The following is a 20,503-nucleotide window of genomic DNA, read 5'->3' on the forward strand; positions in this document are numbered from 1 at the left end:
GGCTTATTGTAGAAGGCCCTTACAGATTACGACATACAACATACGATTATGGTCAATAGAAACGCTTCCTTACATTGGAATTGATTAATTACATTTGTCATTTCGCTTAATGACAGATATGCGATTAAAATAAATTAGCCGATCGCGAATGGTCGTGAATCTAGAAAAATACACCAATAGCAGCGAGCGCTCATTTAATTGTTGAGATCGCTGAATAACAAAATTAAAATTCTGTAGTTGACATCATTTAAACTATAGAGTTTTGATTATTGTACTCAGAGGGGAAGGATAGCTTTGATTTATTTTTATAAGTGTTTTAAAGTGATTTCATCATTTTGTTTTATTCAAATTGTTTTTATTTACAAATAGCATGTAACTATAAAAATTAACGTGTCGTTATTAGGCCTATTCTTTTTAGCTGAACGTCTTGCACGATTCATTTTTTTTTCTCTTCAACGTGGAGAGAAAAGGAAGAAAAATAAACCGTGCAAGAACTTTAACTAAAAAGAACAGATTTATTTCTCGCTTATGACGTCACAATTCAGTATGGCCGCTGCAACTGAGGAACTTTGACAGATATTTAAAAGTATATATATATATGGTATATAAAATCGCGCAATTTGTTTCAAAATCACGCATTCCCATTTCTACCGCTAATTTGTTGTCAAACATATAACTAAATCCTGTTATATCTTTAGTGAAGTTTTATTGCCAGCCATATATTAGAAATAACAGATTTTGCATCAAATTTATAACTGCTGTTGTCAACAGATACTTTGTATTTGTTCAAACACACTTGGCCGATCGGGACATTTTACTTCCAAATGATTCAGTTTATTACAATGACGACATATTCGACCTTGTGCTGGACACATTAATTTGGCATGGTTCATACCACATTTGGAGCAGTCTGTCACAAAAGGAACCCGACACTTCATCGAAAAATGATTCATCTTGCCACATTTCATACACAGTTCGCCATATGCTGGGCAATGTGATTGAATGTGACTCATTCCGCATTTAGTACAGTCATATATGTACTTATCTTCATAATTATCCGTGTAATGATTGAACTGTTTATACTTATTGCAATAAGTACAACATAATTTGGGTAAACATAATTGAGATCGATATCTCCAAGCAGTATATTGATTTTGATTTTGTTTTATACCACTATGAGTAGACTCTGTTGTAGCAAACTTGACATAGGTAGAATTCTGCTTTGGTGTTTCGTTAATTTTTTGTGCCATTAAATCTTCACATTGTTTCCAAAATAGAGTGATATGGTATAAATCCATTGATTGTAAATACGATATCAATTTTTCTCCTTTACTTTCTATGAGAAGCGCAGCTTTTCCTGTGAACCGCTGGGTACTCATTTCTTGTATAATTTTCTCTTTCACGATCATTATAGGATCAATATAATCCTGTGCTACAGCAAAGAACTAAAAAAAATAAATTCACAAATAACTACAAAATTTTATACACATATATATATATATATATATAATATATAATATGTATAATACATATACATGTACATTGCATGTACTATATATACCCTCTAAATTCTTTGGAGTGTAATCTCACTGTAAAGAGTGAAAATTGATCTAGTCTTGACAGAGAGTAATTAAGAGATAAGATTCACTCTAAAAATGTTAGAGAGTAAGTGTATAGTTAAAAAAAAAAATATATATATATATATATTAATATAAGTATTTTTATGAACGTACCTTCAATTCATGTATGTATTCATCAATATCTTTAGTGCCTCTTTTTTTATCTCCATACAGGCAATAGAGATCAAATTTCTTAATTAATACATCTATATTCTCTGGATTTTTATCTTCATAGAAAGAAAATGTTCTATAGATCTCTTGACCAATGGGACCCATACGATTTAAAAGCATGAAACCCCATATTTGTTTTTTGTCTTCAGCTTTGTCAATATTCTTCAAATAAGCAAAGAAATCATTCTTCCATGAAAACCACGTTCTAACAAACTCGTCTTTTGTAGCAAAGATGGTAGGTGGTACTGTCACAGTTGGGACTGTAGATACGTTTCGGTTAGATATTTCTGCTTGTTCACTGTTTACAGATTCTGCTTGTTGACTAGAATAATTACCTAAAAATATTATTTATAACAGTTTTATTACATAGAAAAATAATATTAAATATTACGTCCTATATGTATATAATAGTTACCTATTTTTTTTCTATATAAATAATTACCCATTTTTTTCTATAATTACTTAAATATAATTTAAAATTTAAGTATTTTGATATTAAATTTTTTGTAGAGAAATTGAGGAGACTGCAAACAGGTGTTTTTATATAAATTAACACTTAATGAAAAGACAAAAAAGTGAAGATTGTTTTACAAAAAAAAGAACAACACATACAATCTTGAAACGATTTCACTAAATTATTAATGAACTATTAATCTACATAAATTATCAAGTAAATATTATATTACAATATTCTCGAAATTGTAGAACTTTTTGTTGATGCGTCGTGGTGTACTAAAGTTTAATTCTTTTTCGTTTTTGTTAAATTTCAAAAACAGTAAAGCAATAAATACTTCAGTTGAATAAAGCTAAGTTATCAAATGTATTATCTTTATTATGATAAGCATAGATAAATGGATGATAGAATAAGATAATTATTTTTTATACTGGTTGAAAAATGTGTAGTGAATTCTCTAATATTCATCAAAGAGGCATAAGATGAAGAGCGCATACGAATAATTTGTGAGAGCGTTAAATTATCTGAATAATTGTAAAATATTCATATTAGTATAATGATCGGATTGAGATTGTGGATCGCGCATCGGAATTCAGCCAATCAAGATAAAGCTGTTTTGTGTTGATTGGCTGAATTCCGATGTGCGATCCGCAATTCCGCAATCTCAATCAGATCGCGTCCACAATCCATAAGTGTGACACGGGCTTTGGCTACCGCGCACATTTTACTGCGCGATAAGCGTTTCCGAAGCCAATAATCCTAAGATCCTAAAATTCAACCAATAAAGCTGCCAGTTCTAATCGAAATTTGTATTCTATTGGCTGCATTTTAGGATTTTAGGGTTAAGACCGAAGCATAAACCAGACATAAGAGTTGTCAAGGGATCGAATTTGTATTTTAAAATAAAAAATTACAAAAGTGAGCAAATTCACTAGAATATATATATTTTTATTGATAAAGTATATCTAGTGGATTTTGCTCATTTTCATAAATCGACTTCTAGGATTGGCTCAGTACAACGGACAAACTAAATCCATTTTCAACGTTATTTTATCCACAGTTTCGTGTTCAAATAAATGTTAAAAATGAATATAAATATAAATGTAATATAATATAATATGAATATAATACATAGACGTTAATTCGATGTATAACGTTCCATGGGTTTTCACGAAAAAAAGTTCCAGAGTGATTCTTAGGTTTTTCGGATTTTTTCTGCTATTGGAGAGAAAGAGAGAAATCGAAGAAATCACTAGAAAAACAAACTTCATTCAGATTTGAGCAGCTGTATTTTGTAATACGCAATACGTGTAGTATATGCGTATATAAATTTGTAAATAGTGCAATATATTTTTAATTACCACGCAATTTCTTCACATTTTATGCACGATGATAGAATTATTTTCGAGACAAGCGACATATATATTGCCATCGAGCGTTCGCAATTGCGTCTGGAATTATGCAATAAGACAATTCAGCGATTTCGTCAAAATAGTCGAGGTTGGACCACGAGATGGACTACAAAACGAGAAAAAAATTTTGCCTACTGAAGTCAAAGTCAATTTCATCGACAAGCTCTCGGCGACCGGATTAAGGAGCATCGAAGTGACAAGCTTTGTGTCTCCAAAATGGGTTCCTCAGATGGCAGACAATCACCAGGTCTTTCAGCACATTAAAAAACGAAACGGGGTATCTTATCCAGTACTGGTACCGAATCTGAAAGGCTTACAGAGCGCTATAGCAGCTGGTGTGAAAGAAATCGCTGTGTTTGGTGCAGCATCAGAAACCTTTTGTAAAATGAACATCAATTGCTCTATTGAGGAGAGTGTAAGGAATTTCAGAATAGTCGTGGAGGAAGCAAAAAAGCATGACATCAGAACTCGAGGTTACATATCATGCATTGTTGGTTGTCCCTACGAAGGCGAAACCAAACCAGCTACCACGGCACATTTAGCTTCGATAATGTTAGATCTTGGATGCTATGAAATTTCTTTGGGCGACACCATAGGTGTAGGATCTCCAAGGAAGATCAAACGTGTTTTAAATGAACTGTTCCACATTTCATCAAACGACATGAGTTGCTATGCATTGCACTGTCATGATACTTATGGCCAAGCCTTGATGAATATACACGTGGGTCTTGAAAATGACATAAAAGTCTTTGATTCTTCAGTCGCTGGACTTGGTGGATGTCCATATGCTGCTGGTGCTTCAGGAAATGTTGCCACAGAAGATCTACTATATTTTTTGCAAGGCCAAGGACTGGAAACTGGCATAGACTTAGATGAAATAGTTGGAATCGGTGATTACATCAGTAAAGAGCTAAACAGAATAAATCAATCAAAGACTGGAGTGGCTGTACTTGCCAAGAAGAATCGTCAAAAATGTTAACCAATATTTAACGATATTATGTTTAAGGATGTTTTCTAAGCATGTACAGAGAAAATATATTTAGCTATAAAATAGAAAAATTTCTATTATTTTCAAAATAGTATTCATTAGAACAATGTTCATCTACATTCTTTTGCTGGAAAGCATCCCAAGTTTAGTAAGTGCAAGACAAAACCAAAGCATTTTAAATTCCAAATAATGACATATGTATATAATATATATATATTGTATATAATATATTGTATATAATATATATTGTACATAAACTTATAATTAATATATTGTTCTTTTCAACTGAATTTCTTGCAGCTCATCTTTTCTTTTTGTTTCTTTACATTGAAAAAAAACGAAGAAAGAACGAAGCAAGCAGTTCGGTTAAAAGAATTGGTTTATTTTTATATGTTTGATATAATAAGTTTTTATACTAAAATATAATATTGTACATTTGATATCTCTCTCTCTTTCAAAGAAATATAATTGTTACCTACATCAGACTATATTTTATGTTCAACAAATTGTAATGATTATTGTATAATTTTATAAATAAAAAAGTATAATTATATATATCTCAAACAACTCTATTTTGAAAAAAAAATAGAAAATATAGGCTGCGTTTCATTCGCTCACAATGCTCGTGAAATCATTTTATCCTTGTTATTTATCAAATGCAATTTGACTTTTCACTAAATAATGTGAATTTAGCGTTTACTATATCTGGATACACGGTATTGCAAAAACTCCCTAATATTTTAAAAGTGCCTGGTTTGACGTGAATGTCTGTTATAGGAAGTAAGATATAAGGAGACTCCACTCCGTAAAATAAAAGTGGACCCATTTTAGGTTTCGAGTTCAGTTTCCGATTCTCTACACTCGCAGCGCTCGTGAATTTAGTCGTGCTCGTGCTGCGCATAATGAGTGCGAGGAGTGCGAGTAAACTGTTTCTCCCATGTGTCTGCTGAACGCAATCATTGTATAAAGATAAACCATGTGCAACTCTGTTTTGTTTTACTATTGAACAATATCGGGAATTTAACAAACCTCTGATAAAAATGGAAACAAATGTTATACCTTGTACTACATGGGTGAAAAAAGGCGTCGCTGCAGCTGTTCCGGAAAAAGTTAGTATTTTAATGTTATATACAGGTTATGTCATTTGTAAAAAAACCTCATTTTTTGTGATTTTTAGATTGAATTAAGACCTGATGAGCTTGAGAAGATTATAAAGGAGACGCAAGCTGCTCTGAAGTTTGTATTAAAATAATCCAAATTATTTTTGTTAAAACAGTGCAAATTTCTTTATTAGAATTAATATTATCTCACCTGTTTTGTAATATCTTTAATTCTATTCTATCTTCTATAAGGAATATTCTGTGAATCTTGCATTCATAATTAACTTCAAATCACTTCTTACTTAAAAAAATATTTTGATAATTTTTATTATTAGAGACTTTAGAGAGCAATTTTTCATTATGCATCTATTTTCTCACAAGAATAGGAAATGCAATAAATATTATAAATTAATTATATGATTTTTTTATAGCAATGATAGTAATGATGATGATTCTGACGAAGAAGGATCCAAAATACAATCTAATACAAAAAAGAAAGAAGAATCAGCTGTTACTGATGAATATAACTTTAAAGCTTATGATAATGAATGTAAGAGAAAAATTGCTAAGTAATGGGATTACAATAAAAATATATTTGTAATTTTTTATTTTTGTTTTAGCTGGCAATATGTATTGTTATATTAGTAATTTGGCTACTTTTGATACAAGTGGCAAAGATCCTCTCATAACAAACGATGAAGAGGATTCAGATAAGGAGGATGACATTATCAAAATTGATGATAATTTAGTATTATTTGGGCATGTTGAGGGAGATGCTAGCATCTTGGAAGTATTTGGTTTGTGTAGCATTGATTAAATATTTAAAACAACTTGGTGCTAAATATGTAACTTTACATAATTATTGTATGAATCAATAATTTATATATATATATTTGATTTCTGACAATCTTATGTATATAATTGTAGTATATAACGAAAGGGAAGGATCGTTTTATTGTCATCATGATATATTGCTACCTTCATTTCCATTGTGTATAGAATGGCTTAACTATGATCCTACCACTTCAAAACCAAGTGAGTAATGTAACAGTATTGTACTTCAACTGCATTAGAAATTCTTATAGGATATATAAAGTTTATTATTTATATAATTTATGTAATTAAAGATTTATACTTATGCTTTTAGGCAATCTATGTGCTATTGGTAACATGACTCCTATAATTGAAGTATGGGACTTAGACTTGATAGACTGTTTAGAACCAGCCTACAAATTAGGTCGTAAACCAAATGAGATGAAGAAACAAAAACGTATTGGCCACAAAGATGCAGTTCTAGACATATCGTGGAATCATAATTATACGTTAGTTTTCATTTTTATAAAATAGATAATCAATGTAATAGCTAAATTTGTAATTACTAGGAACATTTTTACAGACATGTTCTTGCTAGCGGTTCGGTCGATCGGACAGTCTTATTATGGGACTTGGATAATGGTAAACCTGTGAATAAACTAGGTCCGTTCAATGAAAAAGTGCAAACGCTAAAATGGCATCCACAAGAAACCCATCAACTATTGATAGGATGTGCCGATGGGTATATAAATTATTCTATTATAAAATGAACATTCGTATTACATAGATATTTACTGTAACATTTTTTCAGACTAGTAAAATTGTACGATTGCATGAATGAAGTACCTGTTATACAATGGGAGGCATTGGGAGAAGTGGAAAGAGTCTTATGGAATTATTATGACCAAAATTATTGTATTGTACGTTTTATGTGCATCTGAAATTTATTTTCTTTCGTTATATTTGTAATCGAATTCCTTTGCAGATTAGCACAGATAATGGTTATATAGAATACTTTGATATAAGAAAACACAAACCATTATGGCAACTTAAGGCCCATGAAAAGGAAATTACGGGTAAATAAATCTCTTATTTGTTTTATATTATAGCTTATAAATTTGATCTTTTGTTCCAGGTCTTTCTCTTAGTACATCATGCCGAGGTTTGTTAGTCTCTTGTTCATACGATGGTATGATCAAAATATGGGATATAGACCAAGAATCTCCTACTCTTATACAGGAACAGTCAAGTAATTTGGGCGCTATACAGTGCCTCGCGGCAAACCCAGATAATGGATTTGTATTTACTATTGGCGGAGATAATAAAGAGCACAATTTTAAAGTGCTGGATCTTAAGGAGATACCTACAGGTACGTATAAGTAATTTTTAATACAGATTAAATGCCATTGTGTTCATTTTATTTTATTCTGATTAAAATAGTGCGAGAGAGATTTGTAAAACGCGTCGCATCAAAAAATTTGATGGAATCTCGGCAAGAAGAGACGATGGACGTCATCGAAGATATGGAAAATATGGAAATTGAAAATCAGGAATCGTCAAAAGAAAAAAAAGAAAAATGAAGGATATATATTACTAGTATCAAAAAATATAATAATTAAAATTTTAATTATATTTTAAAACATTTAAACAAACAAAATTGTATAGAAATATAAATAAACGACTTTTATTTATGCGTTTCTTTTAAGACAATTAATTTATAAATCTTGATCCTGAGCCAAGGCTCCAATGATTAAATGTCAAAAGCCGACGCTAGCCAACACAAGTTAATCGTGTGTAGATTCATATTTAAAAAAATCGATTACAGACAAATTAATTTATTAATTTTAAATTAATTTATAGTATTAACATAAAAACTGTTCGATAAAAGAATAAATGTGTTTATATTTGGTAGGCTGATTATTAAAACTCCTTTCGTTTTTGTTTCTCAAAACATGATTTATTGTTTCCCCGTTAACAATTTAATTTTAAATTATTTTTCAAGAATTATACATCATGTAATTTTTTTTATTGAAAACAACAGTACAGTATTTTATTAAAATATTTTTGCCGAATTTCATAATATGAACAATCACTGTAAATTTTGGAGATATCGTTTTATTAAAAAAAGTGCTTTTAATTAAGCGGACTTCCCTAGAGCTCTAGATTTACAAAAAAAAATCTAGAGCTCTAGGCTCCCCTGATTCGCAGTACCATGCTCTATAAAATAATAGGTAACAGTATTTAATTAATCTCTCGAGTGAATAAGAGATTACATATTGCAATTAGAAACGTGAATTTTAAAAAATTCCAAAATTTAGTACAGACTCGAAAACGCGCTCTCCATTCGGAATTTTCGTATTTTATTAAAATACAGATAGAGATTGTGCCACGTAAAAATAAGCAGGTTACACATGTAAGACAAAAAATATGTATGAAAGGATTTGTATAATTTATGCGGTTTCACAAGGTAGTAAAAATATCATTTGCGTGAGACTGTTTCAGTAAAAGTGGTGATTTAATTATCTGGTTAATTAATAGTTGTCTATTAAAAAATCTGTAAAAGCTACACGATTTTATGTAACGACTCATTTGATTAAGAATTCAAGATATCAACGCTACTGAGAAAGCAAGTCCTGGAGGGGGGAGGCAATCGTGAGGATTATTTTTTACAAGTTAACATTGCCACATGTTTGGCGATATTGTTCGTTCCTTGAGTATACAATTCTCGATTTATTTATTAATTAATTTGCTTAATTATTCTGATACCGATAGATTCTTATATTTACTTTCATTTTTAATGCAGAAACGTATTACAATTATCTCGATAGTGTATAATTATCGAGTGTAATATTAACAATGTTGCTGTGTTAGAAATTCTTTCTTTTCCGCTTTACCCGTTTACTTAAGGAACTGTTGTGGTCCTTGCAACTACGATTTAATTTTTAATAAATACAAGTGTTTGCTGTTATGAAATTTTGGGCAGTCACAAATATGATGAAAATAATGAAGTTTAATGATTCTTTTTGTGTACATTTGTGTGTTAAAACAAAATATTACATTTTGTTCTGTAATCTTGATTCGTTTATTTGCTAAAAATGAAATTTTACCTTCCCTTTTTTATCAGAGAGCGTTGTATGAATATTCAATACACGAAATACTTATATGTATATTACACATTTGAAAATTTATGTTCGATCTGTACATACGATTAAACGTTTTTCGACTTAATTAGGAATAGATGAATTTAACTGTGCTTTAATAAAAATGCAGAATAAATTAGCGAATCATGAAGATCAGTAAAATATAACGTTTCATTATTTAAGTATTTTGTATTTCAAGAAAATTCATCTCAATTCAATGACGAATCAGAATGGAATAAGATGTACATATGTACCAGTGCCAGTCATACTAGTTAATCTTGTTAACAAATTTCGAACCGCATTATAATTTGCGCTTTCTGGCAGTGGTTTTTCGTAAATTCAATAAAAATTAAAAAGATATAATTATATCAACAATATTTCATAAAATCCGTTTCACTGATATTTACAATTTGTTTCCTTGTATTTTTTTTTTTTAATCGAGCATGAAATATGTTACGCCGATAGACATTTTAAACAAATTTAATAAATATTACAGAATAAAAAAATGACGCCTATAATGTAAGCGGTCTTTTAAGTACATTTCTTTTTGCACAAAATGCATAAAGAAGCAATGCAAATTATTCAACATTTTGTGCAAAGAGTAAAACAGTGATATACAATGTACATATATTCCTATTCTTCTTTCCTCGAGTGATATATGAATCATGTTCACAGTCAATAATATCTCGGTTGAGGACATAAAATGCCTGACCTCGATGGATTTCTCATACAACTTGCGACGCATAATCAAACGAGAGAAGAGCGACTGTCAACAATGGTCGCTTTTGTCTAGAGGATGTACAGTTGACCATAAAGGTTGACATATACATACAATATATTAATTAGAATAATTCATACACACATATGTAACATTAGCATTAAACTAAGCGTCGGTTCCTACATCGAGATTTCTCGAGTCCTGATTTGAATCATGCTGGCTCCCACCCTCGGAGCTTGCATTGCTCGACTGATCCGAGCCTTTTTTCACCTTGGGCCTGTATTCCGTGATAGTGACGGTAACATTATTGACTGTTACCTCGTTTGATTGCGCGGTGCTACGGTCGATATTTTTCAGACGCGGCGGATGCCTATTTTTGCGCTTCGGCTTGTCCAGTTTGCGTTCCTTTTCCTTGACGCCGCTGGTCGTACTACCACCTCCACTCCCTTCTTTCTTGCCTGATTTCAGAAGTGGTACATATTGTTGCTGCGCAACCTGGTTATGATATAGTATGGTACTGATTATACTCTAATATCGAAATAATAATGTGAGAAACAATTTAAAAACAGTTGTATATTAAAATAAAAAGGATATGTTCCTCTATAAGTAAGTAATATGTGTTTTCCATTATTGCAAGTACTGAAATTAGACTGACCTGTTGAGCTACCAATTGGGGGTTTATGCGGGGTTTCCGCGTAGAGGTTCCTTTGCGGACGTCACACATGAGGCACTTAAATGCTTCCGCTGTATTCCTATAAGTGCAGACACTGCAGTCCCAATAATTTTCTTCCAAAACCTTCGCCTGACGTTTTCCGCTTCCCGAATGGTTCATTGTTTGTTGAAGTCAATCGTAGAACGCTGTACCTTCTCAAAAGAAAGTTTCCCCTCTTTTGAGGCACCTTCGGCCTCATTAAATTTAGCAGTTTTATGAACACCGGATATTTTCCAACAGAGTGTGACTAAGGATATGCAATAAAAGTGCTAGACAAACGTCTAAGACAACGTTCCATACATCAACTAAGCGAGATACATAATAGTCTATTATAAACGATTGCTCTGTATTGGCCACCTATGTCTCTATATTGTATCACTCTGACATTACACATTTTCTTCCAATGAATCTGTAACGGAAAAATAGTCTTGTTAATTTAAATATAAAAATATTATGAAATAGAGCCATTTCTGTGTATAATAACAATCTCATTGTCAGCAAAATATTATTTACAAAACCAAGTCTACTGATATGTTTTATATCCATTTAAATTGGTATTCAATAAAATTAAAGTATTCCAAAAAGAAAAATTAATAAATATTTCAAGGAGACACAGCCAATATCTTCTAAAAATAAATTGTTGTTTGATCTATTTAATTTGCTAAGATATCTATAAATATCAACTATAAATATCAAATTAATCATCACATGAGAGTTTAGTGTTTTGACTATAGCGTTTTCTCTTGAGATACACTGAGTGTAACTTTACACTACACCAATTGCGTGTAAGTGCTGCACCAGTGCTACACTACACTAGTGTACACACACCATGATAACACTACTTCATGCTATTCTGCTATTGATTTCCATTTTCAAATTTTAAATGTTACACTAACTCTACACCATACTTTTGAGATCGTGTAGCAAAATCCCACTTCGTGCATAAAATTTGCACTACACTATAGCCATGAAAACACGTTATACTGAATAAATTCACCTATCACCAGCTAAGGAAACACGCTACACTATCTGAGTGTTGCACTGGTAGATGATAGTGCAGCCAAGAGAAAACGCTATAGATATCAACTGAAACAACCAACATGCTACTGTCTCTATTTATCAATACAGAATTGACTTCTCGTCTACCTCAAGAGTTAATTCACATTATTTACACTCACTGTTCACAGATAGTGAATTTATTCACGCTGGTAGACACTGGAGATTCTCTCTAGTGCCACACGTTCAGTCCAGGGTTCCCCTGCCCCCCTTCGGTGTATTAAATCGTACTTGACTCAATGTTGTTCAAGCGATGCTCCTTGTACGTCTTGTTTATACTTTCCTCAACCAACGCAAGATACTCGTTGCACTCTGACTCGAGACAGATGTTGTGCTCGCACAGAGTCTAGTTCACTACAACGAAAGAGTGTCCGCTGGAGTTTTTCCCGGAACTTCTTCTGGAGTTTCTCGCTCCAAAGTTTTTCGACGCGACGTCCCGGAGCCCCGCTTATACTCGTCAAGCCCGGAGACCCGTCGGCGACGAGGTCACGGATCGGCACATCCTGCCAACGGCGAGACGGATAGTACTCGTCGGTGCATCGTCGTACGAGTGTATGCGTGTGCACGCACGTGCGCTCGCGCGCGCGTCAATACCGTTCGTTACACGCGTGTCCACACTGTCTTCTTCTTCTTATTTAATTAATGGCACCCGCCTCCAGCAATCAAATAGGAGGACGATACGGCCAGATCACGTTAGATTAAATGATTCTTCAAATAAATTAGGTAGAACGAAATAATGAATATTACTGGTGGCACACAAACCCGAGCATGTGTCCACACTGTCCACTGGTTCACTGCGTTCGCGCATTCCAGCGTCCTGGCGTCGTCAACGAAGGAGCTAGCAGCGGCGGACGGAGGGAGAGGGAATCTTAACGGAATGTCACGCGCGTCGCGTCGCGTGAGGGTGTCGAAGGGCGAGCCGAGAAGAAGAGGAAGCAGAAGCGATGGCGATGATCTTTCCACTACTTTCCACCAGTGATGCGATGATTTCCAACATTTCCAACCCACTTGCAGCACTCGATGGTAGCGCCATCGGTCGGCGGCCTGGCGCAACCAGTAGCAACACAAGCAAAGCTCGTGTACGTGTGACTTTGTAGCAGGACTAGCAGGAGCCGTCGACCATCGCGCTGTCCTTGTCTCTCTAAAATCGTTCCTCCTTGTTCATCTTCGGCGCGCTGTGAGCGAACGAGACAGCGAGAATGTTTAGTTTACGTATTTTACTTTCTCTCTTTCTTCGGATGAAATTCTCTGTTTATAATCAGGGCTCGGCATGCGATGCAACTTTCGGCCGATTTTTCGAATCGAGTCCTGGTTTATATCCATTTTTGCAATCGAGAGAACTTGAGATTATCGTCCGTCCCTGGCGTTGATTTGACAGATTCTTTGCAGCTGAACTTTCTGCACTTTTTATATCAACCATTTATTTTATCTCTCTCCCTCCAACATGCATTGTATACCTGTTTCATTTTCGAGTGCAAAAAGTGCAGTTGCGAAAAACCTACTGAACTCAGCTCACGGCGCTCACGCTGGCATTACACGATAATTCACATACGGAGTGCATCTTAGCGCACGCATTTTGCTACATATTTTTTCTCCGCTCTCGCCTCTCGTTGCATTTTTACGATAAGGAGTCAGGTTTACGGTCCGTCGAACCGTTTAGATGGAATCGTGAGAAGAAAATTCGTCGTCGTTCTCCGTCGTGTTACAAACTGCTCGATATGGTTAGTGAGACATTTGCGCTTAGGTTAAGAATTGTCAATAATGGGACGCAATAAACCGACTTTCTTTAGCTACGTCGAGTTGCATAGTCGCGATCAGTCCGATCGCGTAGCTGTGATTTTTGTTAAATTCGTTGATTTGAACATTTTTTTTCTAATCGAACTTTCTGCTTAACATCAGCGAACGTTGCTATATTTATCTCTCGAAGCTGTATACGTGTATCATATTTGTTGACATTATGTATAATAACAATTACGTCATTTTTTGATCCCTTATTTACACTGAGCACTTAATACGCGTACCAATAAGTAACGTTTTATTAAGTTATTTTAATTTCGGCAATGCATGTAAATATATATACACAATATGGCTATTTAATTATCTAGATATATATTGTACTATCTCAGTCCTGAATAGCACATAATATTCTGAGGATATTTTGAGGATATTTCGAAAATGTCACAAGATATATTCAGGATGTTCCTACTTCTATTCATTTCTTGACAGCAATAATCAAAATATCGTCAAAATAATCTTGGAATATCATGTGTTTTCTGATATCATTATTCTTTACATGTGCTATCAAAATTGAGATAATTTACTAGTTCGTTTTCATATCAAATGCTTAATGTAAACTAGAACTATTACATCAGATTAGTATTGAAAACTGCTGTATGTGAAATTAGTAAAGTTAAATGTAAATGTATAATAAATACTTTAAATAATTAATACACAATAATGATATACATTATTTATCAGAATATATATATTTTTAAATTTTTATAGAGTAAATCTTATTCTAAAGAATGGAATCTTACTCTGAAGAGTGAATAATGAAATTGGAGAACATATATAATTATTTCTCTCTCTTATTATCCAAGTTGATTATATTATGCATTTAGACACTTTATATAAAACAGCTTTTTTAATATGTATTCATCAACTATATTGTATTTGTATATATTATATATATACATATATAAATTTATAATTAATATATGTAAATATTTATATTTGATATATGTAAATTTATTTTATCATAAACTGAAAATTATACAAATTTGAAATTACAGAAGAATCTTATAGTTAATCTTATATGACATAATATGTATGATATAAATATATGTATAAAAACATGTATATTATAATACTTTTAATTGCAAAAGCAGTAAGCAATATTACTTTTAAATTAATTATTTTATTTTATATGGCAGGATGTGTCAGATGATATAGATAAAGCATGGGATCATCCATGGACGACAGAAGAGATGAGGAACAAGAGAAGGGAGTGGAGTCTAGCTGGTGATGTCGGACTTCTTAAACATCTTCAGCAATTTTCTGAAGTATAATTTATTACTTTGGCTTGCTGACGTTTATATTCAGCAGTGCATTACATTAATTTTGTATAAAATTTTAGAATCTGGTATCCAAGGCCACCAAGACTCAAGCTGCTCTGGATACGTTGACGACACAATTAAAAGAAACGGAGATACTAGTGGATAATGTTACTAACACATCTCTGGCTTTGGCCAATACTCAATTTATTGAGAGTCGCGTGCAGGAGGATGATATAGAAATTAAGGAGAATGTAGATGAGAAGCAGGAAGTAAGCAAGAATTAATATTTATGTTTTGATATATAATATTTTTATTTTTAATAAATATTTTTAGGAAAACAGTGCTTTTCATATTTAAGTGAAATGAATTTTTGTATTCTTTTATTAGAATGCGAAGACTCAGGAGTCGACGCCAGAGAATCTTTTGGCCAGTATAAGCGAGAGCGTTAAGCAAGGTTTAAGCATAATGGATGAAAAGTACAAAGTAATGGATGTGGCTTGCAGCGATAGCGAAGAAGAAGACGAAGGAGGTGTAGTATTCAGGTTAGTGTCTCTATTCCTATCTTTGTTCATACTATGTGCTAAAATTCAATTGGTTTACAGTGTCATTGTGGGACCCAATGATCCATATCAAGATCGGCCCTTGCCGTATATTATCGGTTCAGATAAATGGATAGCGTCGAATAAGATAGGTTTAGAGAGTAGCAGTAGCGAATCCGAACAAGCCGACGAAGAGAGGGAGGAATCGGAAAGTGAGAAGGAAGATGCTGGTGTGCATAAAGTGTTTAACAGTCGACACAATCCGGAGATAAATATAGCGAGGTTGTCGTCCTCCAGCGATTCGGATAATTATAATGATCACAGCAATAACATATCTTACGAGAATAATAAAACGGATATTGCATCTCAGAATAACATAAATTCTGCTTCAGAGTCTGTCACACCTAATAATGTATCTAAGGTATTTCTCTTTCATTATTTGACATTCGGACTCCTATTCTGTAATTTTTAATAACACAATCGATACTGTTATTGTATAGTTTTTTTACTGTATATAAAACACTGATATTGTTAAGAATTACAAAATAGGGATCTTGGTGTCGAGATTAATGATTTTTATATTTTAAAAATTAACAATTCTCTTTTTTCTCTCTTGCAGTCAAATGAAGCGGCACCGAATTTTGCAGAAGAATTAGCCAAGCGATTAGGCACCGTTCGCCAAGCGCAAAAGCCTGTCGCAGTAGATGAAACTAATGAATCATCGATTAATCGATTTAAAGGTATGTACAATAGTTAATACCTTTATCGCAAAAATATAAATTGTAAATAAAATATTCTCGGAGTTAATTAACTGTTAACTTTTCTCAGATGATCTCTTTGCGTCTGAGAAGGATGAAGATGTGTTCAACGGTTCTGACAATCTGTTTAGCAGTAAAAAAGATCTCTTCGACGATCAAGTATCTGCCAATCTGTGGAAAGAAAAGCCAATCAAATCTTACAAAAATAGTAATATTATCCCAGCCAGTATCGATGTGCCACCGCCGATTAGTATAGTTTGTAAGTATTCTTACACCTATATTCACGTTGTCATTTTGTGATAGATTTATCTTTTTTAATTCAATCATATTTTTTTAGCGACAAAACCAAAGTCAGCAATAGACGATCTATTTGCCGATGCCGATTCGGAAGAAGATTCGGATGACATCTTCTCATCGAAGAACGCCATCAAAAAACGCACGAAGGAATCGGTCGCGAGCGATAACGCTTATCCCGCAAACATGGAGGATGTGCCGAAGAAATTCATGGACGTTATAGCTACCAATAAAATCGCCACGAGCACGCCGGAATCTAACATCAACTCCACGAGCTTATTCAGCGATGATGAGAACGATGACGCAGATCTATTCGGCAACTCTAAAAAGCAATCTCACAAACCTACGAATACCCCATTGTCTACAAATACTCAGGAATCGAGTAAAAAGGTAAGTTGATGGATAATTTTTTATGCTTTATTTTTTATTTTTAGCGAATATTCAATCAGAATATCTGTTCTTGTAAATGTATATGCTACTGTTAATTTAATTTCATTCAAGTATAATTCTTGACATTACTTTGTTACAATATATATATAGGAAGAAAACTGAAGTTGAAATTATATGAAGATAGACGAAATAGTAAAATTTCTTTATAGTCACGACCTCTCAATAGTCCATAGTTGACCTCCATATAAGCACACGTTTGTAACCCACGTAACGCGTTTCCATGACAATTGCTTGCGCAATTGTCTACTTGCGAGTTATCTACTTAAGATGATGCTGGACCCGCCTGTATTATCGATAAAACTTGCGTTTTTGACGTTTTCTTTTCTGTCTAATTTCTTCATAATTAAATCGTGGAGAAGCAATTTTTATTCTGCGAAACTGTTACGAAGAAATTAGATAGGAACGGAAACGTCAAAAACGCTAGTTTTATCGGTAATACAGACGGCTCCAGCATCCCTTTAAACGCACTCAGGATTGTATTTTTAGCTCAATTGTTGTAATCTTTGGGGATAGTCTACCACTTATATATATTAATTATTTTACATAATTGTCAGTTACTTAATTATTTTTAAGTATAAACATGAATGAAAAGAGGAAGTGTATAATAACAAGCAACAAGCAACAGATAATTGAGGAGGTTGCTTCCAGATCAAAAATTAAAGATGTGGCAAGAAAATTATGGTATCTCGTCAAGTTGTATGTCAAAAAAGTTTACTAAAGTAAGAAATCTTGTGTTAGTCACATCTCAACAAAATAAATAGTTATCAAAATTTTTCTCAGTGAGTGCTACATATGTGCTTAAGAAGGCTACGGTCCTACTTTGGGACGGAGCTAAGATAATCTTTTTATTGTCACATTTGTCCCGAGCGTGTGACTATAAAGAGGTTCTACGTTATTTTATTTAATATTATTTTATTTTTTTATTATAATTGATAATATTATAATTGTAGCAGTTTATTAAGAATAAAATTCATTTCTCTGAGAATATGCTTCATAGCGAATGAAGAGTAATGTTAAAATAAAAATTGCAGAAACCTGTTGGAGGTGAGTGGATACTCGGCAATGTTTTGGCGTCGGACATTGAGAGCAAACTATCGAGCCGGATAATGCAACGGCGACAAGAGTCCGAATCATCCGATAGCGACGCGCCAGGAAATTCTGATTGCGCGACGAGAAGCAACGTCGAGTCAGCATCCATGACTACGAATCACAGTTCGCAAAATCCTACGGAGAATGTATCCGCGATTGTTGGGAGCACCATCAGCAGTGGAATATCCGTGCAGCCGCCCAGTATCGACATCACAGTTGGATCCGGTTTATCGTAAGTCGTATTTAATAATTCTCTTTTGTTAATTTTATTTTTTTAGATTTTCTCTCTCTCTCTAGAACGTTTTATAATAGAATATAAATACATATCCTGGTTGTTACGATTACGTTGAATACAAAGAACAGTAAACAAAAAACGCTACTTTTTTTAATTTTAAATAAGTAAGAAAATTTTGTCAATATTGCGCATCATGTATTTTAAAGCAGTATTCTATTTATACCAAGCTTTTTAACTTTTTATAATATAAGGATGTATTATAATATAATTTACTTGAATATATAAATATATATATATTGAATGTATAAGATGTCATTAATCTCAAGCATTAAAGTAGATGTTAACTGTTTAAATTAAATGACTCTCAGGTTTTAAGTTACATTCCACGAGTGGAAATGTATCTGATGACACAATACTAACATTTTTCGAGGTCAGCACATGAACAAGGAGAAGCAGCGTGGCGTACTCACTCACTGGATGAGCTAATATTGCATTCAGAATGCAAACGAGAGTCGCTGCGTTACTTCTTTGCGCTAGAGTTAGTTGCGTCACGGAATCATCTGGAGAGACGGTTGACGCGATAAAAAGAAAAAGAGGGAAAGATCAGTCCGGATTTTTTATTTCGTAAACGCGAATACGTGCTGGCACATCGCTTTGTTTCAATACACGCGTGCCAAATACTTCTGATACCACTGAATAGATGACCCAAACATTAATCCTTCGCTTTACCCAATACAAGTCTTACTGCACAACGACGTAAATTCTATAGCTAGTCCAAGGCGAGCTTCTCTTCAGTACGGCCGAATGTGTTGCCTGTCTCTAATTGTTGACTCTCTCGTTTACTCTCTAGACGTTTAATTGTCGTCATAGAGAAATGACGATCAGCACATAAGAATTCTAAATATAAGTGATTTGATCGGAAGTGATTAAAAAGAAAAAAAAGAATATTCAGTTGTAAAGTGTTTGCAGATTATCGTGCACGAGGATTTTAGGATTGGTTGCAGACTATTCTTCGAATTAGACTTGTTGATATCGAATAGAAATATCCATTATGAATATATTGATGCAAAATTATGAGGTGCAAAAATTATATTTATCCTGAATGAATTATATCAAATATATCAAACAATATTCATTATTTAATATATTCGATATGATGCCTATTCGTTCAGAGTGAATTTTTTAATTGATGCTAAATATATATATTTGTAGCGAATATTTCTATTTCACTTCTATAATCCTACTCTAAACTTCAACGAGTAGAAGGCAAGTAACAAATGCGAACGGCACAGTCGTGCTCCGATTAATTCATACCAAAGTGACGTTTATTCGCTTTCTTCGAAGGATTGTAGTTTTTGCTGACTCCGAGAAATGAATGGTAAGCAAATAAGAATCGGAAAGCAATGAAAATCGATTAAGTGAACGAATTTAACTGAAAGTAGCGTTTACTTGTTTAATACCGCACCGGATCGTGTCGGAGGTACTACATTTATTATAATAATAATAATAATAATGTAATAATAATTTATATAAGCAAGTGAAGATCGCTCGAAAAGAAAATAGTTTTTTATGCTTTTGTGCGACGGAAATGTGAATTAGGAATAGTGAAGAACAGAGAATCCGATAAACTCTGTTGCACATTATCATACGAGATAGTGTGATTTTTTATCCAGTTCTAAGGCAAAAACAACAATAGGCAAGTAAATAGATACAGCATTTTGATGAATTAAGAAAAAGCAATGTTTATAATAAGGGTACATTCCACCTGGTAAAAGAACTTAGCGCATTAATTGTTTATTACTCACATAGGTTGTCGACGATAGTTCAGTTTTGCACATACTTACAATACCTTTATTCGTTGAATACTATTTACACACACACACACACACACACACACAC

The 20,503-nt window shown here is 33.2% G+C and overlaps 3 protein-coding genes across 3 annotated transcripts; 2 read left to right on the forward strand and 1 right to left on the reverse strand.

Moving 5' to 3' along the window:
- Positions 1–3,448: 3,448 nt before the first annotated feature.
- Hmgcl (hydroxymethylglutaryl-CoA lyase) lies at positions 3,449–4,810 on the forward strand. Its single transcript, XM_018549577.1, has one exon. It carries the CDS (start codon positions 3,634–3,636, stop codon positions 4,633–4,635), a length of 1,002 nt encoding a protein of 333 aa, XP_018405079.1. The 5' UTR covers positions 3,449–3,633; the 3' UTR covers positions 4,636–4,810.
- Positions 4,811–5,560: 750 nt separating this feature from the next.
- Positions 5,561–18,605, forward strand: nclb (PWP1 homolog no child left behind). The gene is given in 21 exon segments (XM_018549545.1): positions 5,561–5,753; positions 5,822–5,880; positions 6,176–6,294; positions 6,365–6,541; positions 6,672–6,779; positions 6,892–7,066; positions 7,141–7,299; positions 7,369–7,477; positions 7,543–7,633; positions 7,693–7,926; positions 7,998–8,135; positions 13,844–13,884; positions 13,887–13,904; positions 15,117–15,245; positions 15,320–15,508; positions 15,627–15,781; positions 15,842–16,199; positions 16,398–16,518; positions 16,607–16,795; positions 16,874–17,220; positions 18,312–18,605. Coding segments are annotated over 21 exon segments (3,279 nt in total). The 5' UTR covers positions 5,561–5,684.
- On the reverse strand, positions 10,227–13,184 carry RYBP (ring and YY1 binding protein). Its single transcript, XM_018549584.1, has 3 exons — positions 12,306–13,184; positions 11,071–11,536; positions 10,227–10,910 (listed from the first exon to the last, which is right to left on the reverse strand). Exons 2-3 carry the CDS (start codon positions 11,245–11,247, stop codon positions 10,581–10,583), a joined length of 507 nt encoding a protein of 168 aa, XP_018405086.1. The 5' UTR covers positions 11,248–11,536; positions 12,306–13,184; the 3' UTR covers positions 10,227–10,580.
- Positions 18,606–20,503: the final 1,898 nt, after the last annotated feature.

Source organism: Cyphomyrmex costatus, unplaced genomic scaffold (assembly GCF_001594065.2).
Source record: "Cyphomyrmex costatus isolate MS0001 unplaced genomic scaffold, Ccosl1.0 scaffold837, whole genome shotgun sequence".
In the NCBI taxonomy this organism is placed as follows: domain Eukaryota; kingdom Metazoa; phylum Arthropoda; class Insecta; order Hymenoptera; family Formicidae; genus Cyphomyrmex; species Cyphomyrmex costatus.

Coding starts and splice junctions, on each gene's coding strand:
- Hmgcl (XM_018549577.1), top strand. CDS start 3,634: ATGATAGAATTATTTTCGAGACAAGCGACATATATATTGCCATCGAGC.
- RYBP (XM_018549584.1), bottom strand. CDS start 11,247: ATGAACCATTCGGGAAGCGGAAAACGTCAGGCGAAGGTTTTGGAAGAA. Junction 10,911..11,070: donor CCCAATTGGTAGCTCAACAG/GTCAGTCTAATT, acceptor TATCATAACCAG/GTTGCGCAGCAACAATATGT.